This window comes from Pieris brassicae, chromosome 9, assembly GCF_905147105.1.
Source record: "Pieris brassicae chromosome 9, ilPieBrab1.1, whole genome shotgun sequence".
NCBI classification, from domain to species: domain Eukaryota; kingdom Metazoa; phylum Arthropoda; class Insecta; order Lepidoptera; family Pieridae; genus Pieris; species Pieris brassicae.
Genome location: NC_059673.1, coordinates 8783150 through 8804200, shown reverse-complemented (window position 1 = coordinate 8804200; position 21051 = coordinate 8783150). Strand labels below are relative to the sequence as shown.

The 21051-nt window shown below is 32.4% G+C and overlaps 1 protein-coding gene across 7 annotated transcripts in view; it reads right to left on the bottom strand.

Moving 5' to 3' along the window:
- The window catches only part of LOC123714540, an 81590-nt gene that overhangs the window by 2241 nt on the left and 58298 nt on the right, over positions 1-21051 (bottom strand). For 2 of the 7 annotated variants that reach the window (XM_045668823.1, XM_045668824.1), the window contains exons 2-11: positions 13148-13401; positions 9953-10149; positions 4463-4618; positions 3273-3390; positions 2295-2924; positions 1987-2107; positions 1682-1722; positions 1585-1611; positions 1191-1512; positions 973-1114 (exon numbers count right to left, since the gene is read on the bottom strand). In XM_045668823.1, coding sequence (XP_045524779.1) covers positions 973-1114; positions 1191-1512; positions 1585-1611; positions 1682-1722; positions 1987-2107; positions 2295-2924; positions 3273-3390; positions 4463-4618; positions 9953-10149; positions 13148-13241 — 1848 coding nt within the window. In that variant the 5' untranslated portion in view covers positions 13242-13401. Of the gene's footprint in view, positions 1-234; positions 1115-1190; positions 1513-1584; positions 1612-1681; positions 1723-1986; positions 2108-2294; positions 2925-3272; positions 3391-4462; positions 4619-6753; positions 6863-9952; positions 10150-13147; positions 13402-21051 lie in introns of those variants that run through there. The other 5 variants (XM_045668825.1, XR_006754327.1, XM_045668820.1 and 2 more) reach the window with 5 other exon arrangements.

Below are 21051 nucleotides of genomic sequence, written 5' to 3'. Positions count from 1 at the left end.
CCCGTTTTTTCTACAGACGATTTTTTTATTTATTTATAAAAATTATCATTTTACATCTAATCGGGTTAATTAGTAATTGCTAAGGCGTTTAAGTGTTATAAGTCGGAAGCGGATGCTGTGAATGCAGTAGAATGAGAGGTTTGTGCGATGTTAAAAGAAACAGTTTTCTTAGAATAGTTAGTTCGCAGTAAGCGTTGTTAGTCAAATCATTCACCGTAAACTTACAACACTCACCACTAAGTTCTTGGTGGATTACTGTTGGCATACTGAAACTTAATCAGAAGGGCACAACTATTACGTGCAGTACTAGTATATTAATAAAGTGCGGAGTGCTGTTAGTCAGCTGAAATCACCATGCTAACTTTTATCACTCAACAGGCGTTTTGTTTGTGTTAAAACGAAGATATATCCAGAAATATGTGATGAATCATATGATTTGTGTTTAAAGAGAGTTTAATTCCTAAGTCTATGCACGTGTTGTACACAGTAAAAATTAAATAAGAGACTGAGATCTAACTACTTATTTAAAGGAGGTGTACGGAATGTTATGGTGATTCACCATATGTCGGCGTGAAAGCCTTTGTTTAATCTGAGGCTCCCACCGAACGCGTAATTGAGGGCAGGTCGTCGCTTTACCCGCGCGTACATATCTCCACTGCGCAGCGTATTACTCCGCCTAACATTATGATACGTCTCAAAAAGGTCCTCGGTTATTTCTGGCATTTTTGGTATTTTTAGTCTAACTATATCCTCGTTTTCCACATAACCGTCACCTCCATATTTATTGTGATCTCTTACATTGGTGCGGCTGACGTTGCGCCGATACGCAATGTCATCGGAATCTATGGGATTTTCGAAAATGGGGTTTATGGCAAAATTGGGGCTAGCGTTTCTAGGGCTGAATACGGCACGGACGATGTTCTGATGAAGGGCGCAGGCTTCCAGATCGCTCAGTGAGCTGCTGGCACTTACGGGGGAGGCGAATTCAGTATCGAAATTGTCTAAGCTGCTCGATTTGTTGATCGAACTCGATATTGAACTTGTATCGCTAAACGTCTTCTCTCGTCCTCCTGACGAATGTTTTGCTTCTTTAATATAATAATCTCTGCCGTAACTGTGTAACAAATATAATAATTAGCAAAGGGTAAAAATAATTATACAATAATCGTAATCTAAATATATCTTTATACCGTTTGTATTGTGGAACTTCTTCTGCCAAAACATCTTTTAACATTTTCGGCGATGGACTCGGTGATCGATCGTTAACTTTCAAACATTCTGTACTTTGGCTAGAATAATTTTTTTTATATGTATCTTCATTATTCGTGGATTTGGTTACGTCCTCATCTGAAGCGAATTTATCGTCTAAATTATTTCTAGACGTCAAACTATCGAAAAGGGAGGATGTACTTTTCGCTGACAATCTCTTCTGGATCGCCTCTGGTGAATAAGGATTATTTGGCATTTCGACGTAATTCAACCATTTTTTCCGCTCTCTGTAAGCTATGGTTCCTGAAATAATAAATGTACTTACATTATTAAATACCATTAGCGTAATATTTGTGTCAATATGTCATATCAAACCTAGATCCGTTAAATCTTTAGGACAATCTAAGAGGAAAGATATGACATTAACAGTGTTATTATTTCCTTTGTAACGCATTACAGAAAATATCCTTACCTGGCATAAGTTCATCGTCGATTTCGTTTGATACTGGTTTACTAAAATCAAAAAGATGTTTGAATATATTTGTATGTCGTAATTTGATCATATTGGAAATGTAAGTTTGAAGTAGTAAGTATTTTGTAGGATTACATTACACGATGAAGAAAAATTTTCTTACCCACTAAGTTCACGTAATTCCATTACAACTCAATTATTATATTATGGTTTGAATAAAGGGTGACAATAAAAAAAGTATGGAGTTGGCTAAAAAAAGCTATAGCATCTCGAAAGTAAGTATGTCATTTTTAGTCTTGACTTACATTTGAGGTTCATCTTCAAAGTGTTTCCTCCGTAAACTATCAGCGTACCGTTGTACTGGGACCGTTACTGTCTCTTCATATTCACCTTCACGTTCGTGGTTGCTCAGCGTGTTTGTCGACTCTAAAATGTATGAAATATTCTTTAAGTAAAAAGTTATTTGTAACTTTTCTTAAAACGCCCATAGATTAGAAAATACATTTATCCTCAATTCCGTTGATTTATATGACAGAAACAGAAATATATCCGTCCACCCCCATGGGGATCCCGAATTAACTTCCAGCTCATATACAAAATAATAAAACAATACCTTTTTCGTTAGGAATTCCATCCATTTCCAGACTGTCAATGGACATCTCTTTTATATTCCTTAAATCTTCAAACATGGCGTGACCATTTCTAGCGGTTCTGTGGATTTCTTCTTTTAAATTGAATTCAGTTTTTGGTAATGGACCGCTATCTACGCCGATTAACAATATTGAGTCTTCATGGCGATCTATTTCTTGTAATTCCCCTACATTTTTTACTTCTACTGCATCGACTGTGTCTTCGCTTTTAGAATATTCATTATAAATTTTCTCAAATTCCTCTGATCCGTTAACAGACATAAGACTGTCTGGTTCAAAGTCACACACTTCGTCTACTTTAGGTTTACCTCCGATAACGTGTTTTGATTCTAGAACCTTTTTTATATCACTCTGATATGTTTCGTTCTCTTCAGTATCACTCGCATTATCAGAAAGGTCTGTTGTATCGTCCGCATCCCTGTCGCCAATTAAAACTCTGTACTCTGTATTAGAGTTTGGGACTAGCATAGGAACCGGAACTGATTGAATATTTTTGATTTTCTTCTTTTGGAAAAGCCAGTTCTCCTCCCATGAACCGTCGATTGCTTGGATGTCACTTCCGGAAACTTCGTCGAAGTCTCGGTCAATGTTTTCTGAAATTTCGAAATATTAATTTGTATTATTATATATTTAATATAACAATTTACAACACCACTACATAAAATTATGAATTTAACATAACTAATATAAATAATCACAAAAGGTTATCTTTTTCATATTTTTTAAGCGACCTTTCGGCTTGAATTGCTTTTTGGGGTTTCTCTTTTACATTTTTAATGGATAAGTTTTTAATGGATCTTAAAAAAAACGGAAATTTAACCCCTGAGCTATTATAAATAAGGGCTCTTAGTAAGATCTGATGAACTCCTTAATATGATGTGATGATACCTTGTGCTGAGTTAAAGACATAGTTAAATCTAGAGCATTATGATATGTATTACCTGTTGGGTGGACAATATCTCCACCAAATTCGGGGAAAGGTACGCGTCGTGGCAGCTCCACGGCATCGTCGGTGGCTTCGCCTTCTTCCCAATCTGAGACATCATCATCACCACGAATCTGAAATTTAAGCATTTACAATTATGGTTAATTGTATATTTTATAATTACAAAGTATGTCATTCATCGGTGAAAGTATTTCATTCAACTCTTAGTTTATGACAGTTATTGTTAGCCAGAATTTAAAATAATTGTTTATATTCAGAATACTATTTTGTTTTGATTTAGTGCCGATAACTTTTATTTATTAACGAATCCTGACAAAATAAAATAAAATAGGTAATCATACGTATATGCGAAAAAAATAACACTGTATAATGATTTGCTGATTTAATAAATAATAAATGCAACTGTATCCAACAGTCACTTGTTTTTTAGCGCCAATCAGCAACAGATACATTTACAAAAATAATGACAAGAGATTGTATAGGTTTCCCTACAATTATTTTTATAAAATTCCTCAATTGAATTCTGATACGTTTGAAGTGACCCATCTCATATAATATAATCAAACAATAAATATTTTTTAGGCTGTCCATATTATATATAAAAAAACACGTGCGTGCGTATAAAGTACACATGTCAAAAGTGAAACTTCATTGTAAATTAATTATTACTAAGGTAAAAGCCCCAATAGATGATCATGTACCAGTATATGATCACTCCATTTATTTGTATATCAACATTCACTCGGTTTACACACTGTATATGTGCTAATGATAACATAAATAAATAAATAAAAAGTCGGCGTTAATTTTATTTACTGCACAAGACGTTAAGCGACATAATTGCCATCTAAAGAATACATCAACCAATAGCGTGTATTGTTTCTCGATCTTCCCTTTCTCACTCTCTCTCAATCCGTCTCAATCGCTTCTCTTCGACAATGACGCTCGACATCTATATCGAGATGCTTCCGTCAAAATTTTACCCTCATTATCCGCCTAAGGAAGTCACATCAAAAACATTACAGACTACCTTGGAATCCTTTCTATGAACTATATTATCCTAAATGCGCAAGTAAGGAAACTTTATAATTCCATATAGTTACAGGTAGCTAGCATATAATAAATTTGTAATCGTCCGGTTACTTATAAAGTAAGGTAAACATCTTGTTTGACAAGTAAACTTACAGCACTGACAGATGGTGAAATTTCCCTTGTGTTACGTGAGTTAAGTTCCAATGACCGCGGAGATGATCTTTCGGAAGGCGATGGACTGGCACTAGCTGAGTGGATCCCGCTGCTGCGACCACCGGAGCCGCTCTCCGTCTGGTAGCGTTCTATGACCTGTAATTGCTTATTAATAATTATCTGTTCATAACACTGAATTCTTACTAAGTTGGATTATATGTGTTAACTGAAACCTGGGTTTACATTTGAGCCCCATGCAAGCCTGAACTATTTCATCTTATTTTTATTCCAAATAAATTATACATTTAGGAAATTTATAGGTTTTCTAAAAAAATCTGGTACAGACATGTAACACCGAATAAAATAATTTATAATTTGTACCTACCATTCCTACCTCTAAATATAGTATGTATATATTTCTTCTATAGTCATTCTATTAAACCAAAGTAAAAGGCTAGATAACTTTGTAGAAATTTGAGTAAAAAGATAAGATTCAGTTTTAACTTAGATTAACATTAGGAACATGACGGACAAGATACACGACAGACTATGTAATTAAGAAGCATTTTTCCTTAGCGTTGCTTAAAGAAACATTCTAAATGAGTATGTTATCTTTCACATACAGAATGAGTTAATAACGAGAGAAGTATTTTAAATATGAATAAAAGTATGCACACCTAAAGTTTAGCTGGCCCTTCGAGAGGAAAACCCTATTGCTGCATCATAACCAAAACAATCGCCTTGATATAATCATTTTCGGATGCACCGGTTTATAGCCACTACAATTAATTAGATAGAATAATGAAATTTTTTACATTAAATCAGAAATTTCATTATAAGAGAGATGAGATCATATTGTATTGTTGTCAAACGAATAAACACATTTTTTGTAAGATAACAATTAAGATAATTTACATTACACAACTATTTAGTAAAATCAGAATATATGTATAAACTTGGTGAATTTAGCACACGTCAAAAAACTATGAATTGACTCTAAATTTACTGCCAGTTCTCAGTCTGTGATGAAATTAAGTAACTAATTAAATTTAATATATAAGAAGCTGCAACCATAAAATCGTTTCACGTGATAAGGAGTGAAACATTACAATAAAAAATTATTACACATTAAAATAGAAGCCAGTGATAAAATCTGCAAATCAGTTGTCAAGCTGTCGTTAAATGATATATTATCAGATTATAGTGATTTTAAGTACTCTGCTTTGGGCCTTGATCTCTGTAATCTTATCATTATCAACATACGCCAATAATTAGCAAATTTGCATGCTTTTATAATATTATATTTTATTAAAACTGGATTAGTTAGATTTGAAATTTCTATAGAACGTTACGAACACATTACATTAAGAATTTATATGGAGTAAAAAAACAACTTACAATGTATGATAGTAATAGAAAAATCAAACTAGATGTAAAATATCAATAATATTAAACTCTATAATCTATCTATTTGTTTTGAACACTTGTTTTTATTTTAGTTATATTACAATAAAATAACTTAAAAGTCGAATGTAGGTACTAGAAACATTTAGTATTTTATTCATTAATGAAATAAATTTATGAAAGTGGTTAATTTATGGTATTTATATTAATAATTATTTAGTAATTATTAGTAATTATTTAGTGGTAAATTTATGGTTAGTAATTAAAATAAAACTGTAACACAAATCCCGCTTTGAACTCCGTTAAGAATTTTCCAACAATAGCTATCAAAGCAAATTAAATGACAAGTTACCTGTGTATCTTGACTGGAGTCAAAAGAACCGTTCATAGTTTCGATGCTCACCAAGATAATATTAATACAGCTATTTAAAATTAATTGTAGAAATTATACAATGAAATTCACACGGTGATGCACGGTTTTCACTAGAACACTGGCTTGTGTCGGAGCCACGGACGCTGTAGGGTTGTACATTTACGCAATAATCAAAATAAAAATTAATTACTTAATCAAAAACCACTGAATTCTCTATTCAGTGTTTTATTAACCAAAGTATAAGTTGTTTTAGGAAACCACAGTTAATATAAAATTGTGTATGAAACGGAGAGAAATTTGTTAATTTTATTTAATAAATACATTAATAGCGAAGAACCTAAATCAACGTGATAACTTAACTATCATTCCCTACGTAGAAGTTTTCTTTATAATCTAGTCACTCACTTAAAAAAGATATATATTAAAAATAAATATCATATACACATAAATCATTACATCAGTATATCACGTTCACGAAATTTATCACGTATAGAAACAGACAAGCAGACCTTACCCAGCTTAATACATACAAGAAGAAAACGAAAAGAAAACCGTCGACTGTCGATATCATTATGGCGAAAAACACATGATCTCAACAGTAATTAACGAATAATGAGCTTACCATTTCTTTACACGGCTTGGACATCGAACATACTAAATTGTTATCACGATAACAGCGCTATCGGTATTGATAACGATAAATAAATCGGATGGATGTTTATAAAGTTCTTGATCCTGTTGTAACATGTGCGCAAAGTTAATATGAATTTACATTACATAATGATATATCTATAAATCTTCTTCATTCGGTATGTATTCAGAATTTTTCTGTTTGCTTTTTGTTGTCCATTTGGTTTAATTTTTTGGCGAAACCCAGAACTCCAAATTTAGTGAATTAATTAACAGCATAATCATAAAGATATGCCGATAGTGACAATGAGTGCCTGTGACATAATACAGAACTTATAAATTTACAAATGTAGCTGTTGCTTATTTAGTCCGAACAACTCTAAAACACTCTCCATGGTAAATGCGGTAGAAGATGCAGAGAGAACCCACATCTCTACGCAACGCCAAGGGATCAAGCCGCTTACTGTTAAAATGTAATAAAATATATTTTTAAACGTACTTTGATTCTTATAAGTTTTATTTTTTAACAATCAATAGGGTGATAGCCCTAAATAAATGATAATCTAGCTGACGATAGTATGTAGTTGCAACTTGTATGGATTCATCTTCTATTGTATAATACGAGTGCAATGTCCACGGAACATAACAACGTAGAGCGCCGTATTTCAGTGCGTAAAGATTAAGCCAAAACAACTGTCAGTTTATCCTGGACAACTGAATTATCGATAATAATATATATATAAAAACCTTTTTCCCTTGGACACGGCATCTCGCTAATTCTATTTTTTGTGTTTGTTATTATCAGGAGAAGATTCTTATGGAAGAAAAGATTTAGAAAATTTAAGAATAACTAACCACAAATTAAGTAATCATGACATTTGTTAACGTAACCTAACGTTGTGACAGAATGCGTGCTGCAAATATCGTCAAAGAGGATGTAAGAAAACTGAATATCGTTAAAAACAAATGCTTCAATCGGAGTTATGGTTGATAAAATACATATAAAATAATTAATTTATGATTTCTAATAAAAAATGAATTTCTTAGTGCTGTGCTTGTCACTGTTAGTTCAATTAAATATGGAGTTTTAGTAAGTTCGAAATATTTTTTTAGTTAATTATACCAATTCGAATTTAATATTCAGAGTTAAGTCAGAACAACGTCTGTTGGGTCCGCTAGTTTATAATATTTTTAAATTTCCATAGTAGGTTAACCCTAAACGTATGAAACGCAAAACTCGCGTAAACATATGCTCCAATATACTGTGATAGTATTAATGTAATTGGTCAAGCTAATAAAATGTATGATCCTCGTGTTATAAAATGGTAAATTATTTACTGATATTATCTTCCACGCGCATTCTACTAATAATTCAATCAAAATCATACGTTCTTCATTCACAACTTAATGGCAAAACAAATTTTTACGTTGACCGAATTGTTTTTGTTAGAATTTTTATTATCCTATTGCTAAAAATCACCGACATCAGATTATAAATATATCACATTTCTAGTAGAGATTAATAATAATCATTTTTAATTCGGATTTCATAGATTACCGATAAACACAAAAGAAGAAAGAAAAAAGATTAAAAACAAGGTTAGATGACAAAAGACAGTGCAGTGCATTGCCGGCAATTCTATCAAATATATCCTAGCCGACAGCAGCTAATAACTTGCTACAATTGCCAAATCTGAACATAAATATTAGGTTGGCCTTCCTATGTATTCAGCCAATCCAGAATCCGGTTCCGTTATAAAAATGACAAACACAGAACATGCGAAACCTGCTATCAGGATGCGCATAACCGCGCGTGTAAATACGTAAGCAATATTTACGTGTAATGATATCAATACATAATTGTTGTACTTTGATCTACTTTTTCAATCAATTATAACTGTATTGTTACATGAATTAACAAGATTATGTATGATTACATAATTCGGATTTCTATCGAATTATTTATGATGTGTTGTGAAAACCGAATCAATGTATTTATCCAACTAGGTTTAAGAATTAAAAATATGTTTGTGATTTTTCATTCTAGCAGAATTTTTAGCTTTCAGCTTTAGCGTAATCAGTACTACCATGAGCCAACTTTAACTTTTGATTAATGCACTTGAACCCCATGGCCCAAGGGTTTCTACTATGAGAGTTTATAATATTGTAATAACTGAAAGAACACTTTTTAACCGGATTGAAGCTATGTATTATTATAAACTTCTAATTGTAATACTAACGTAAAGACTAAACTATTGTAATAACTGTATATTGTAGGGATTGAATATATTTCTGTGTAAAGCAGTTAGGGTGGCATATAAAATACAACAAAAAAATGTGTGCGTGTACTTGTTTACAGACGTAAGAAGTGAACCTTCTTTATGATCTTAAATTTCTAAAAATGATCTACTATATGCAACTTTACAGAAATTGGTTAAATAAAGTTAAATTAGATAAAGTTTAACAAAATGCTTTTATTATCACAGACATGAATACAAAAAATAAAATTATTTAATTTTACCTTATTACTACTAAGATTATTACAGAATTTCATTAATTGTAATAGAATGATTACTATCATTTTTATCGTTATTATTTATTTTTTGTTATTAATGGCTTCAAACCTTTTCGAATCAACCTTGGTAGGGACAAAAACAGGTGGTGCGTAACCGAAAAATGTGACGGTAATTTTTTTCCAACGCCGATAAAGAAGTTTCACTTCAAAAAAACTTGAGGGCGTAGGAAAGGTATGCTTACACTGGCACGTTAGTTGAGTTTTAGTACCGCGCGATGAGAAGTTTAAAACAGCGGTGCGGAAATTGAGAGAGTCAATACTTCCATGATTGCTATTAGTAGTTCCCAACGCTATAGACAGAAATACGCAAGGACACACAAATGTGTAGCAAAGCACTGATTTGAGCACTACAATATATTTTATTGCGCATATGGCAATCCGAAATTGAAAGAACATTATGGGTAAGGCGGATGAGATTTCCGGTATTGTGTCTATGGGCGTCGGTATCGTCGTGTCTTTGCTTAATAGAAAAAAATGGCGAAGGGACTATGAAAATAAGTCAAAGTACCTTGTTAAGTATAGCTGTAGCTAGAAGATCTTCGTAAGAAGACTCTGTGGGTGTTGACGGTTCTGCTGCATATCTGGCTAGCGCTGGAAGAGCTGCAGCTTCCTCAACCACTCTCGCTACTAGGCGTTTCAGTTGCGCGTGCGCACCACTAGCACCGATCGTCCGGTTATTGTGCGCTGCCTGTGGTTTTGGTAAGTCTGTGGAGAGAATAAGTTGAATACGTTTTAATTGGATAGTACTAATAAGTTAGTTGTTTTTTGTTTGAACAAGAAATCATTTTTTATACAGATGGTATTTATAATCCTTCCACAGACAATAAGAAGAAGGTGCACTTTATGTTATTTTACAAAAGCTATGAATTTCTCTAGTTTCATTTATGATTGATAATACAAGATTGTAACAATTATAGTACGTTAACAATATCATAAACTTTCACCTAAGTGCTATAAGTGTCGCAAAACATTCCGTGAAAGCAACGTGAGTCTCAAATTAAAATAATTAATTATTACTATTGTTGTGCAAAGAAAAACAATAGAATTGTAAAAATATGCATATCTCTACGAGGAATTACTTGACCAATTATTGTTGCAAGAGAGAACTGAAAATTATTGCAAATTATAAAAGATATTAAATATTAAAAATCTAATCAGGCCTATGTCTGATACGCTAACAATCGTTCCTGAACCCTGACAATAAGAGCGTGGGATGGTACGTGTCTAAACAGCCAATACTGAAAAAAACAGGAATACCGACATTTTTGTATGATATAGTTCGTAACGTAACTTAAGTTTCGCAATGCTATTGATGTTGGGATTCCTGGATAGAAGAAATATAGTAGGAATACCAAAATGCCGGAGAAAACAAAAAGTTTATAACATATCGGTGGCTAATCTTTGTAAACAAAATTGTAATTTAAAAAAAAATGTATAAACTTTGTTATTGAATTAACTATTAAGTTGGCTATAGAAGAGGTGGGAACTCTAACGCAGTTATATTTCCTTAAACGGTTATTAAATCTTACGTATTTTAATGCATTGTTATAATGGATAAACACATTTTATTTATCTTTTTAATTAAATAAATAGCTATCCTTAACCATTGTAAAGTAGTCACGAAGCTTATAAAGGAGAAAATGACACTTGATATTTCTATAAAAGGTGTTTCTTAAGAATAAATAAATACCTTTTCTATATACTTAGTATATCTATGAAAACCCATTACGTATATAATTATATATACGTAATTGTTTTTAAAGTTTGGTAAGGCGGAAGCCCTGACATAATTACCTATAGTTTGTTTCTTCAAAGTTATTATGTATAATGACGTCAACTTTGACCGTAATTTTATGAGTTCGCTACGAAATGTAAATTGTCATAAAAATAAAATTAATGAGAGTTAAGTTCGGTGGTGATTGTTGTAGGGATTTTGGAATATATGAAGCACTTTATTTGAAGCTTACTTTAATCGTTTAAAACATGGGCTTATAAGTAACATAAGTGTAGTCAACCTATTGGATATTATCGTAAACAAGAATGTTAAATGTATTAAAATTTATGGGTGCGGAAAAAACTAAAGGGCTCATTTTGGCTTCAAGTAATTTTCACTTCTAATGATTAACTAAAATCATTAGGATGACATATATATATGTAACTTCTTTAACTATAATAATACATTTATATTATGCTTATCTTATTTTCACAATAGCATATTTTTTTAAGTAAATCTAGGTCTGTAATGAGAAAGAGTGAGAGTTACAAAAACTAAGCAGAAAACACTAGAGCAGTCTACTCGTAGAAATCTGTTATTAGAAAATCTCACAATATTAATTATCTTGAGTAAATTGAACGACTATTTAATGACTCTATGGCCTTTGCCTTTGCCTAACATCGCTATAAAAAACAACATAACTTGTGTATTTACTTTGCAATGAACATTTTAATATATGTACATTTAGTTTTAATGGTTTATAATTCTTATTAAAATTATTGAATGGCAGATAAACGTTTTTTTTTAAACGTTAAAGAATAAATGTGATTTTAAATATTATATTTCCAGGTTGTGACGGATAAAAACTGGAGACCTGCTTTTTCAGAAGGCATACCGCTGGTTATTATTAAGAAATATATTGAATTTTAGATAACGGAAAACTATTTGTACAAATTATATTAATCCAAATATAACGAGCAATCTTTGTTATCAATCGAGTAAGAACGGATGTGCTTTAACTTAGATGGATTATACATAGATTCAGACTAATATTTTTGTTTATAAGTTGTGTCCCACGGAAAACCGTACTATAGACATAAATAGAAGTCAATCCAAATTATCATGACCGTAGAATCAAATCTTGTTATGAAAGAACCGAAAATTGGAAATGTCTACCATTAGTTTCATAAGGCAACCATTGGTGCTGCAAGCCTCGCCTCAGATTGGCATCAGGTAAGTCCGTTTTTCTTTTACGGGCAGCTGCCCCTGCCATAACTGTCAGTAATGAATCGGTACTCAACCGGAGTTGGATGTATTTTACAAGGGCGTCACCAGACTCATGGTTAAAGAATAGTTATCTCAAATCATACGAATATGGCAATGCATTAGATTATTTCCTTTAAAGGTTCGAACTTCTACGAAGTAATTCAAGCCATATATGCACTCGTTGCAAGAAAAAGAAAATTATCCAACGACCTTTCTCTGTTGAAATGACATTATGCAACTGGTTTACCTTCCTTGCGAAAATTATTGGTTGAGAGCTAACGTGTAGATAGTATTATTTCTATTATAACATATTTAATGAGCGCTGAGATCATTTTAACACGCCTTCAAGGCAGCTTCAAAACGCTGGTTGACAAATTTTATAGCGAGAAGCTAGTTTGGGTGTAACAAACACTTCATAAAATACATTTTATATTAATGACGAAGGTGACTGATGGTCCTGCTGCACTCTTCGTATAAGCTTATTTCCTTTGAAATGGTCGATCAACGCATTTCTGTTTTATATCTAAACTCTCGATTACTAATTTAAATGTACTTAAGTCGTTTTTATAGAAGATATAGCTTGATTGCGATAAGTCCACCTGCTTGTAATTATTTTGCGAGGTAGGTGTATTAGGTAATAAGAAAACAACTGTTTAAGTGTGTCCGCGTTCAAATCATTTTCAGTTTAATTGTAACTGACTTACCAAAAGCATAATAACTTACCTAGTATCTCCTCAAGCCAATAACATGACACGTACAGAAATATGGCGACACCAAGCCAGAAGCCGAACAGAAGCACAACTAGATATTCCAACATTTTGTTATCACTTTCAAGTCATTGCTCACTGAGTTTACATTATATTTCAATCTATTTCTAATCACTGGTTATAATGTATAGTTTATACTAATGTTACAACTTTTAAAGCTAATCGAGCATATTTGGTCCAAATTCCAGAATTGTAAGGAATCAAATAAATCTATAATAAGAATGTAGCGGACATTATATATTACCTAAATAAAAGTATGTATATACTGATCATACAATACAAATTAGTCTTATCGCGCCGTTTTAACTACAGTACACAGCTGTCTCTTTTTATCACAGTGTAAATAGAAATTGACAGAAAGAGGCAAAAGAGTATATTAGTTTTTATGAATAAGTTACATTCTAGTCTCTCCTGCTACTACTACTGCTATACCAATGGTTACTAATAAGTTTAAGTGCGTACAAGATTCTCCCTATCGTGATCTTATTACCATTTGAGAGATGGAAGAGCTGCTTGAAACTCACTGCATGTAATCTCTAGTATACAAAATTCTCTATAAATCTACGATCTTTACAGCTAAGGGCCACCCGCCACTATAGTGTGGCATTATGAATAAAAAAACAATGTGTAATGTTAGCCGTTTTCAATAAAGGCACGCGCAGATCACGTGGCCAGACATAAATTTTACACGTTATCACTTGTTTGTTAATAAGTTATTCTGAATAACCAAACAGTGATAAAGTATTGTAATACATACTAAACTCATTGTATTCAATTTTTAGCATATGCGAGCAAATTAATTTATAATATATACATAGTCAAAATGTTTTGCTGTTTTCTAAACGGAAGCGAAACAGATATTTTAATTTGTAATATTTTATTATATTAAATAATTTGTATTTGTTAACGTATTTCTCATATTGTATTATTCTTTTATTTGTCTAGCGGTAGTTTTAATAGTTTCATCTATAAAAAAATATTAGTGAAATTGCTTAGTACATCATAGAGAAAGTGTAGGGTCAAGATTGTCTATGACACCATCTCTCCGAGTCTTGCTTTGTCATAATCTGTAATATTCAATTGCTATTGACGATACCAAGACATTTAATCACAATAATAGTATACATTAAACCTCAATAAAGCGAAATCTTTCACGTAACATTAAAATCTATATTTTAAAGATATTTGCTATAATAGATATTTTTTAAAGCTTTAAAGTGTGATTCTCTTATGTCAAAAACTAATTTCGTATTGTGACAATTATAACAAATGCCTCTTAGATTAATAAATTCGTAGAACGAAGTACTGAACTACTAATATTCTGATAAATCAGCTACGAGGTATCTATGTAGCCTGGACTTACGAAATAAATATTTTGGTACATAAGCATAAGCGCACACGCTATTTTATAACTCATACTACGATTGTAAAAATGTCCAATACCAACGAAGTTACTCGAGCGCCTTTCCACCATCACCTCACCAGCCTTTTGTAAAGCTCTGTAGTTGAAAGATCATTCTCGACACGGGTGTTTACATTTCAAGCCAACCTTAGTGCTACTACATATATTAAATTTCGACATGAACCCGAGACCTCAAAATATGCAGTCGAACGCACTGCTAGTCCAATGCGACAATTTAACACATTGTGTGTCTTTACAAATTCTGTTAAACAACCACGAACCACTTATCCAAGTTAAATAACTATTGTATCACGGAATCATTTGCAACCTATAACGATTAGGCGTACATTGTTTGGTTCTAAGAATTACAAACACCGGACGAAGCCAATACATAGAAAGGAAACGCATTAGAAAACCTAGTTTTTCCTTCAACTTGCGTTTTCTATGTATTTCCAAACAAAGTACAGTTTCCTGCACTGCCCATATGGACACGTAGGGCTACTGCTTCACTTTCGCTTTGCAGTTCAATGGCATTCGTGTACATACATGTACTTGGTTATGGTTAGCTTTGGTGTTGAAGAAAGTTTCCTAGTAGCAATTTCTTTATAATGTTTACTAAAACTAGATAGAAATTTAGACAGCAAATTTCCTTAATCTTGGCAACAGTTTTTTATGTCATACTTTTATAATTAGCCCTAAAACTAGAACTCAAATAATTCCCAATGCTGGAAACAATAGTAAAACAAATCTTAGCCGAAAACAGACTCTTTAAGTAGATAACTGGACCAGAGACGACCGACTTCTAGATTTTAAATCATTTCTGTGGTAGCGGTTAAGACATATATTTCATACACAGGTTGAAATATTTGAATATCGAACAAACCCCGAGAAATGTAATTATTACGTCGAAGGCCAACATTGCAAGTTTTCACTTATGTAAAGGGCAAACCTGTTCGTCACCAACTGACAAGTGGCGACTGCGCAAATATTGAGTAATGCTCACACATTCTATGCAACAGGCCTACTTATCGTAATTAGATAAAGATGGTTGAAATCTAGGTGACAATATATGAAGTACCAATATATTTGTGTCTAATGTTTACTGTATGTGGGAACAACAATTGTATGTCAGTAAGAAATAACATAGCTTTACCCGTTATTCTCATTATAATACTAATCATAAAAAGTGAATTTGATTACGGGTAAAGTATATTTTATAAGCGTTACTAAAAGTACGAAAATAATACTGTTCTTGTTTCATGCTATGCTATAAACCGAATTAAATTATAAATTCACTTTTATCTCTTACTAGAACAAAGAATGAGAGGTATTTCTGACAAATATACATATAACACCTATCTATCTAACTCTTGAACTGGTCTTATGAAGAAAATGTGGTCATTTCTATATAAGTTCAATACGTTACGGGTCATCCAAATTCTGGTTAGCATTAATGTGTTACATATTCTTTTACATCGTATTTGGATCTGTATTTTTAAATCGACTGTAAAACGGGTATATTGAGATTCCTATGAAATATCTTCATACTTCTTTCTATATCTAATAGGGAAATAATTTAATTGGACATATACAGTGTTTAATGTTGATAGCGGTGATAATAAGTTTGTTTTATACCGGTAAATTATGTAGAAATTAATTTAAATATAAATTTGTCTCCATGCCCCTTCCATTCTATTTAACTTGCTCGTCGGCTTGGTTATGAAAATGATGAGAAAAAGTAAGTAATTCTCACTTACCACTCACGCGCAGTCATGCGCATTTTACATTAGAATGTAGGTTTATAGATGTAAAAGTAATTCAATATTCGTACTTATCGCCGTTTGAGGTGCCGTTACTGGGTCACATACATATATAATATATAAGAACTTTGGTATTAGAACGAGTTTTAATTACTTAATGCAAGTTTAAACAGTAGTTTGGTAACTCGCTTAGTACCACATTTTTGTTAAGTATTGGTCAATTTGTACATATGTCACGGACAATGTAATTAAGTTCAGAATAGGTAATTAATATATTTCTATTCCAATTGAAACCCATCCATCCTATTTATTGGATTGTTTTATACTAAGCTTCTTTCTTTACTGCTAAAGGTAGATTTAGCGTAACTATTTACGTTTGAAGGAGAATTTCAACGCCGATAGGACGTATCACAGATTGGCTGACTTCAAAAAAGCACTTGATTAGTTTATTGACAACCCGATAATAAAGGCCGTGCCGAATAAGAACCATCGAGGGATTTGGCGGCAGTGCTATACGACCTTTTTGTTATGTTGGCAACACTGTTACATCATTATAGTTTGACAGTTACCACTGTAATGAGAAAAAAATAAGACGTATTTTTGTGAATTAATTAAATTACGTGTAGCAAATACAAACTGGTATCTTTTCGCCTAGAAACATGACCAGATACGCAGGCTGACCATGAACATCCTGTAATCCTATAACTTCATTATTTTATACTACGATTTTGTATGAAAGATATAATATCTTGCGTAAAGTTACATGTATAAAATCCTAATTACATAAAGGTAGTAATTAGGATTTTTTATATTGTTAAAACGATCGACAACAATAATACGTATGCTGTTTACATTCAGAAATATCGGGATATGTTTCTGGTTTAACTGATGATCTCATACAAAGTTTTTACGTTACTTGATTTACGTTGTTATTTTGTTCGTGAAGTATGTATTTGTTTGAGTTTAACAGATCCTTATCATTTGTTAGTAACAATATTAAAACACTAATTGCTGGTCTGAAAATTATTGCTAAGATCCTACAGTTGGCGTGTGTCTTCAAAAATAATATATTTAAAAATTACTTAATTATTTAAGCACTTGAACCAAGAGGCACTAATGGAATTGCTCCATACTACTGTAGAATGTTTGTATAGAAACTATAATTTCTTATTCAATTTCACGCAGATAGTCCGATATTTCTGTTTCTATATTTTTTATTGTTATATAACAGTAAGTGATACTAGATTTTCTATTAAATGTTAATCTTTATTTCCTAAAAATTCTCTTTTTACGTCGATTAAAAGTTTTCCAAAAAATATGACATAACTGAGCGTTTTTAAGGCAGTTATGCCGCGCACCACCACTATGTGGAACCAGCCACTGAAGTATTTCCGAACCAATTCGACTTAGGGTCCTTCAAGAAAAGAGCGTACCACTTCTTGAAAGGCCGGCAACGTACTTACGAGCCTTCTGTCAATGTCAGCGTCCATGGGCGATGGTATTACTTAACATCAGATGAGCCTCCTGGCCGCTGGGGCCGATGGCTGGCCATGCGTGATACTCGTGAACGGGTGCTACTTGTGGTGACTGGTCGTACATGAATTAGTGTATGCGGTGATGTTAGTTATTTCGGCTATGTATTTGCGTTTTGTTCCCACAAGAATGTAGGTGCGTGCCCCTATTTCATCATACCTCCTGCTGATAGAGGATCTTTGACAATCTGAGACAAATCTTTGTTTTTAATTTATTTTATTATTATTTATTACTTGAGATTCATGTGGAACATGGTATAAAGGTTGCAGCTCCTTACAAACGTTGTGTAATACAGAAAAACTTGGCGATTAGAAAGAGTGGCAGAGAGTTTATTGCCAGTTCTTCTCTTCCGTTCTAGTAAAATTAGAAGCATTTAATGTATATTTCTTTTTTATTTACGTTCATAAGTGTATATTGTGTTACCTGATGATAAATAAATGATTTTTGACTTTGGTTTTGATATAATTGTAAAATAGTACTTGTAATTTTTGTCAAACGACTATTAAAATGTTGTGAATATAGAGATCCTGAAAGCATTGCACAAACTTTAACGCGTAATACTATGAATGAATGTCGCATTAAAATTCTCTAGTGTTATAACACTGGTTTTGCATTGTTGAAGTAGTCAGAACAATCAGTTTTATGTATTATTGTGGGATGATTAAGAAATTCGGTTACGTCTAGACAATTGACATAAATGGTATAAAAACTTTACGACTTAATTAATTGAAAGAAATGCTATGACAGATATCAGAACAATAGAATGCTTTTCCCGAATACTTTCATATTACACAAGCATAATGAGCTAGATTCCGTACTAGCTTTCATCACCCACCTCAGAATATACCATAATACTATTTCTAAGTAGCTTGTTTTAGATAGGTTTCGTTAGGATTTATCTGATTTCTGTAATGAATGATTAAGAATTCATATTCACCTTTCCTCTTTTTTTTTTTTTTAAAGGCTTTTAAAAAATATAACCAAATCATTTGTAAGAAATTCGACTTTTATCTTTAAAAACTGGTCGGTACCAAAAATACCAAGAACGAATGCCAAGTTTCATATTAAAAATACAAATAAACAAATAATTATTTGTTTGTATCTAAGTGACATTACCAGGAGGATATACAAGTCTGCAACGGCCTTTGTCAGTCAAAATAAATGAATTGGTACTGGGTTACAATTTTTTTGTGAAATCTGAGAACTTGGCGTTTGTGTTTATAATAAATTATTGCTATAGATTTCAAAAGACTTTTGTGCTATTAATACCTACTAATTTTGATGTATTATTTATTTATATAAAAGCGTTTTCGAAATAAAATGTTTGATATATTAATTAAACGTGTTGTTTGTCGTTGTCCAAATAAGTCGAATATAGCGCAATATAGCAATTAACAATTTTAATTTTGTCATAACTTGTTTATCTGTTACAATTTTAAGTCTAATATGAGTATTTTGCAGGCTTTGCACACCACCATTGCTACAAATTATTGGAACGATCAAGGTAGTTACATAATAAATCGCGTATATGTTAAAGGAGATTAACTTAAATAAATAGGCGACAGACAAATACTTATTTACTTAAAAATAAGTTCGTTACCAAATACGTTTTTTTAAATAACTTATAAAAATGTAAATTATCTGTATGAATAAGGAAATTAAAAAGAACAAAATACAAGCGTTAATGATGTTGGCAATACAAGAACCGGTACACCGTACAGAGTCCAAGGTACTGCCACTTTTTGTTGGAGTTTTTCGCAGATTTATATGTAAACATGTTTAACATTGTAATTATACCGATAAAACTGCTTAGAAGAGAACCTTGCAATAAAGTCACCCCTTATGGACATTCAATTTAAATATACACTGAAATTTGTTTTGTAATGTACCATAAAACATAACTTGTATTAAAAACCCAGTCTCGCAACGCAAATCTTCTATCGTAAAATGTTGTGTGATCAGTGTTATCCAGTTGGTAAATTTATTCAGTTCCTACTTCAGGGACCTTCTATCTTAAGTTATTACGTCATTAGCTCACATAACAACATCTTATAGCAATATTACAATTTTTATATATTTTTTTCACTTGGCCATCACATGAAAACACAATGTATTTTACAAGTAATCATATGATTTAAGTAAGATTTTTTAGTGGTAAAAAGTAGTAAGATCGGAACTGTTTCGAGAAAAGGATGTTGGTTTTTGGCTCGACTTGCAGGGGACACTGCCGCGCGATATACTCTACAAATATATTAGATAATATCGATTGTATTTCCGTTCCACTAACTCGCATTCCGTGTTTTGCAATATTTATATATAACATTTCTCATAAAATTACACCATAAACATCAAACAAGTAAATCATTTCGCGTGCTTAATATATTCTCTTACTGTTAATATTAAAGTCAGGGATACTTGACGAGAACATTGATCGTTAATTTATTCCAAGAGACCGTCAATGTCGTGAATATAATTAAAACCATCAATCACGTAAACAGCGTGTTCAGAGTATGACACGTACATTTTTGAGTCTAAGACATGCTTAGAACCTACATACTCGGCGTTGCCCACCCCGTAATAAATTACCGTAATCTTTTTTTAAAATAACAGCGGGCTAGCAGGAGGCTCACTTGATGTTAAGTGACACCGCCCATGGACACTCTCAATGCTAGAGGGCTAGCGAGTGCGGTGCCGGCCTTTTGACAATTGGCTCACTCTTTTTTTCAAGGACTCTTAGTAGAATTGGTTCGGAAAAACTTTTCTGTTGTGGAACAACGGATGTCGAGGTGATACGGGTTTTCGTATGCCTCGACGTCCGATGATGATGACGATTGGTTAAAATTGCCAAATACGTCAACGTCACCTGTGTAACCTTGAAGCGTGCTTGAATAAAAATTAGTACATAAAAGTAGGTACGAGTTGTGATTTAAGCCACGTAAAGATCCGTAAATTTAAAAATACCTTACAAATTTGAAAACGTATCTCCCCCACATGTCTTAGCATATGGGAAAGAACAGGTGGTTTGATGATCCGGAAGTAAGGCACGACCGGAAATTAAATAAAGATTAGGCAGAGGATTCTATAAAATATAATCCTATCCTGTTAATAGGCAATTAAGCTCCGTATATAGTTATATTCATATATTGTATTAATATTATAATAATA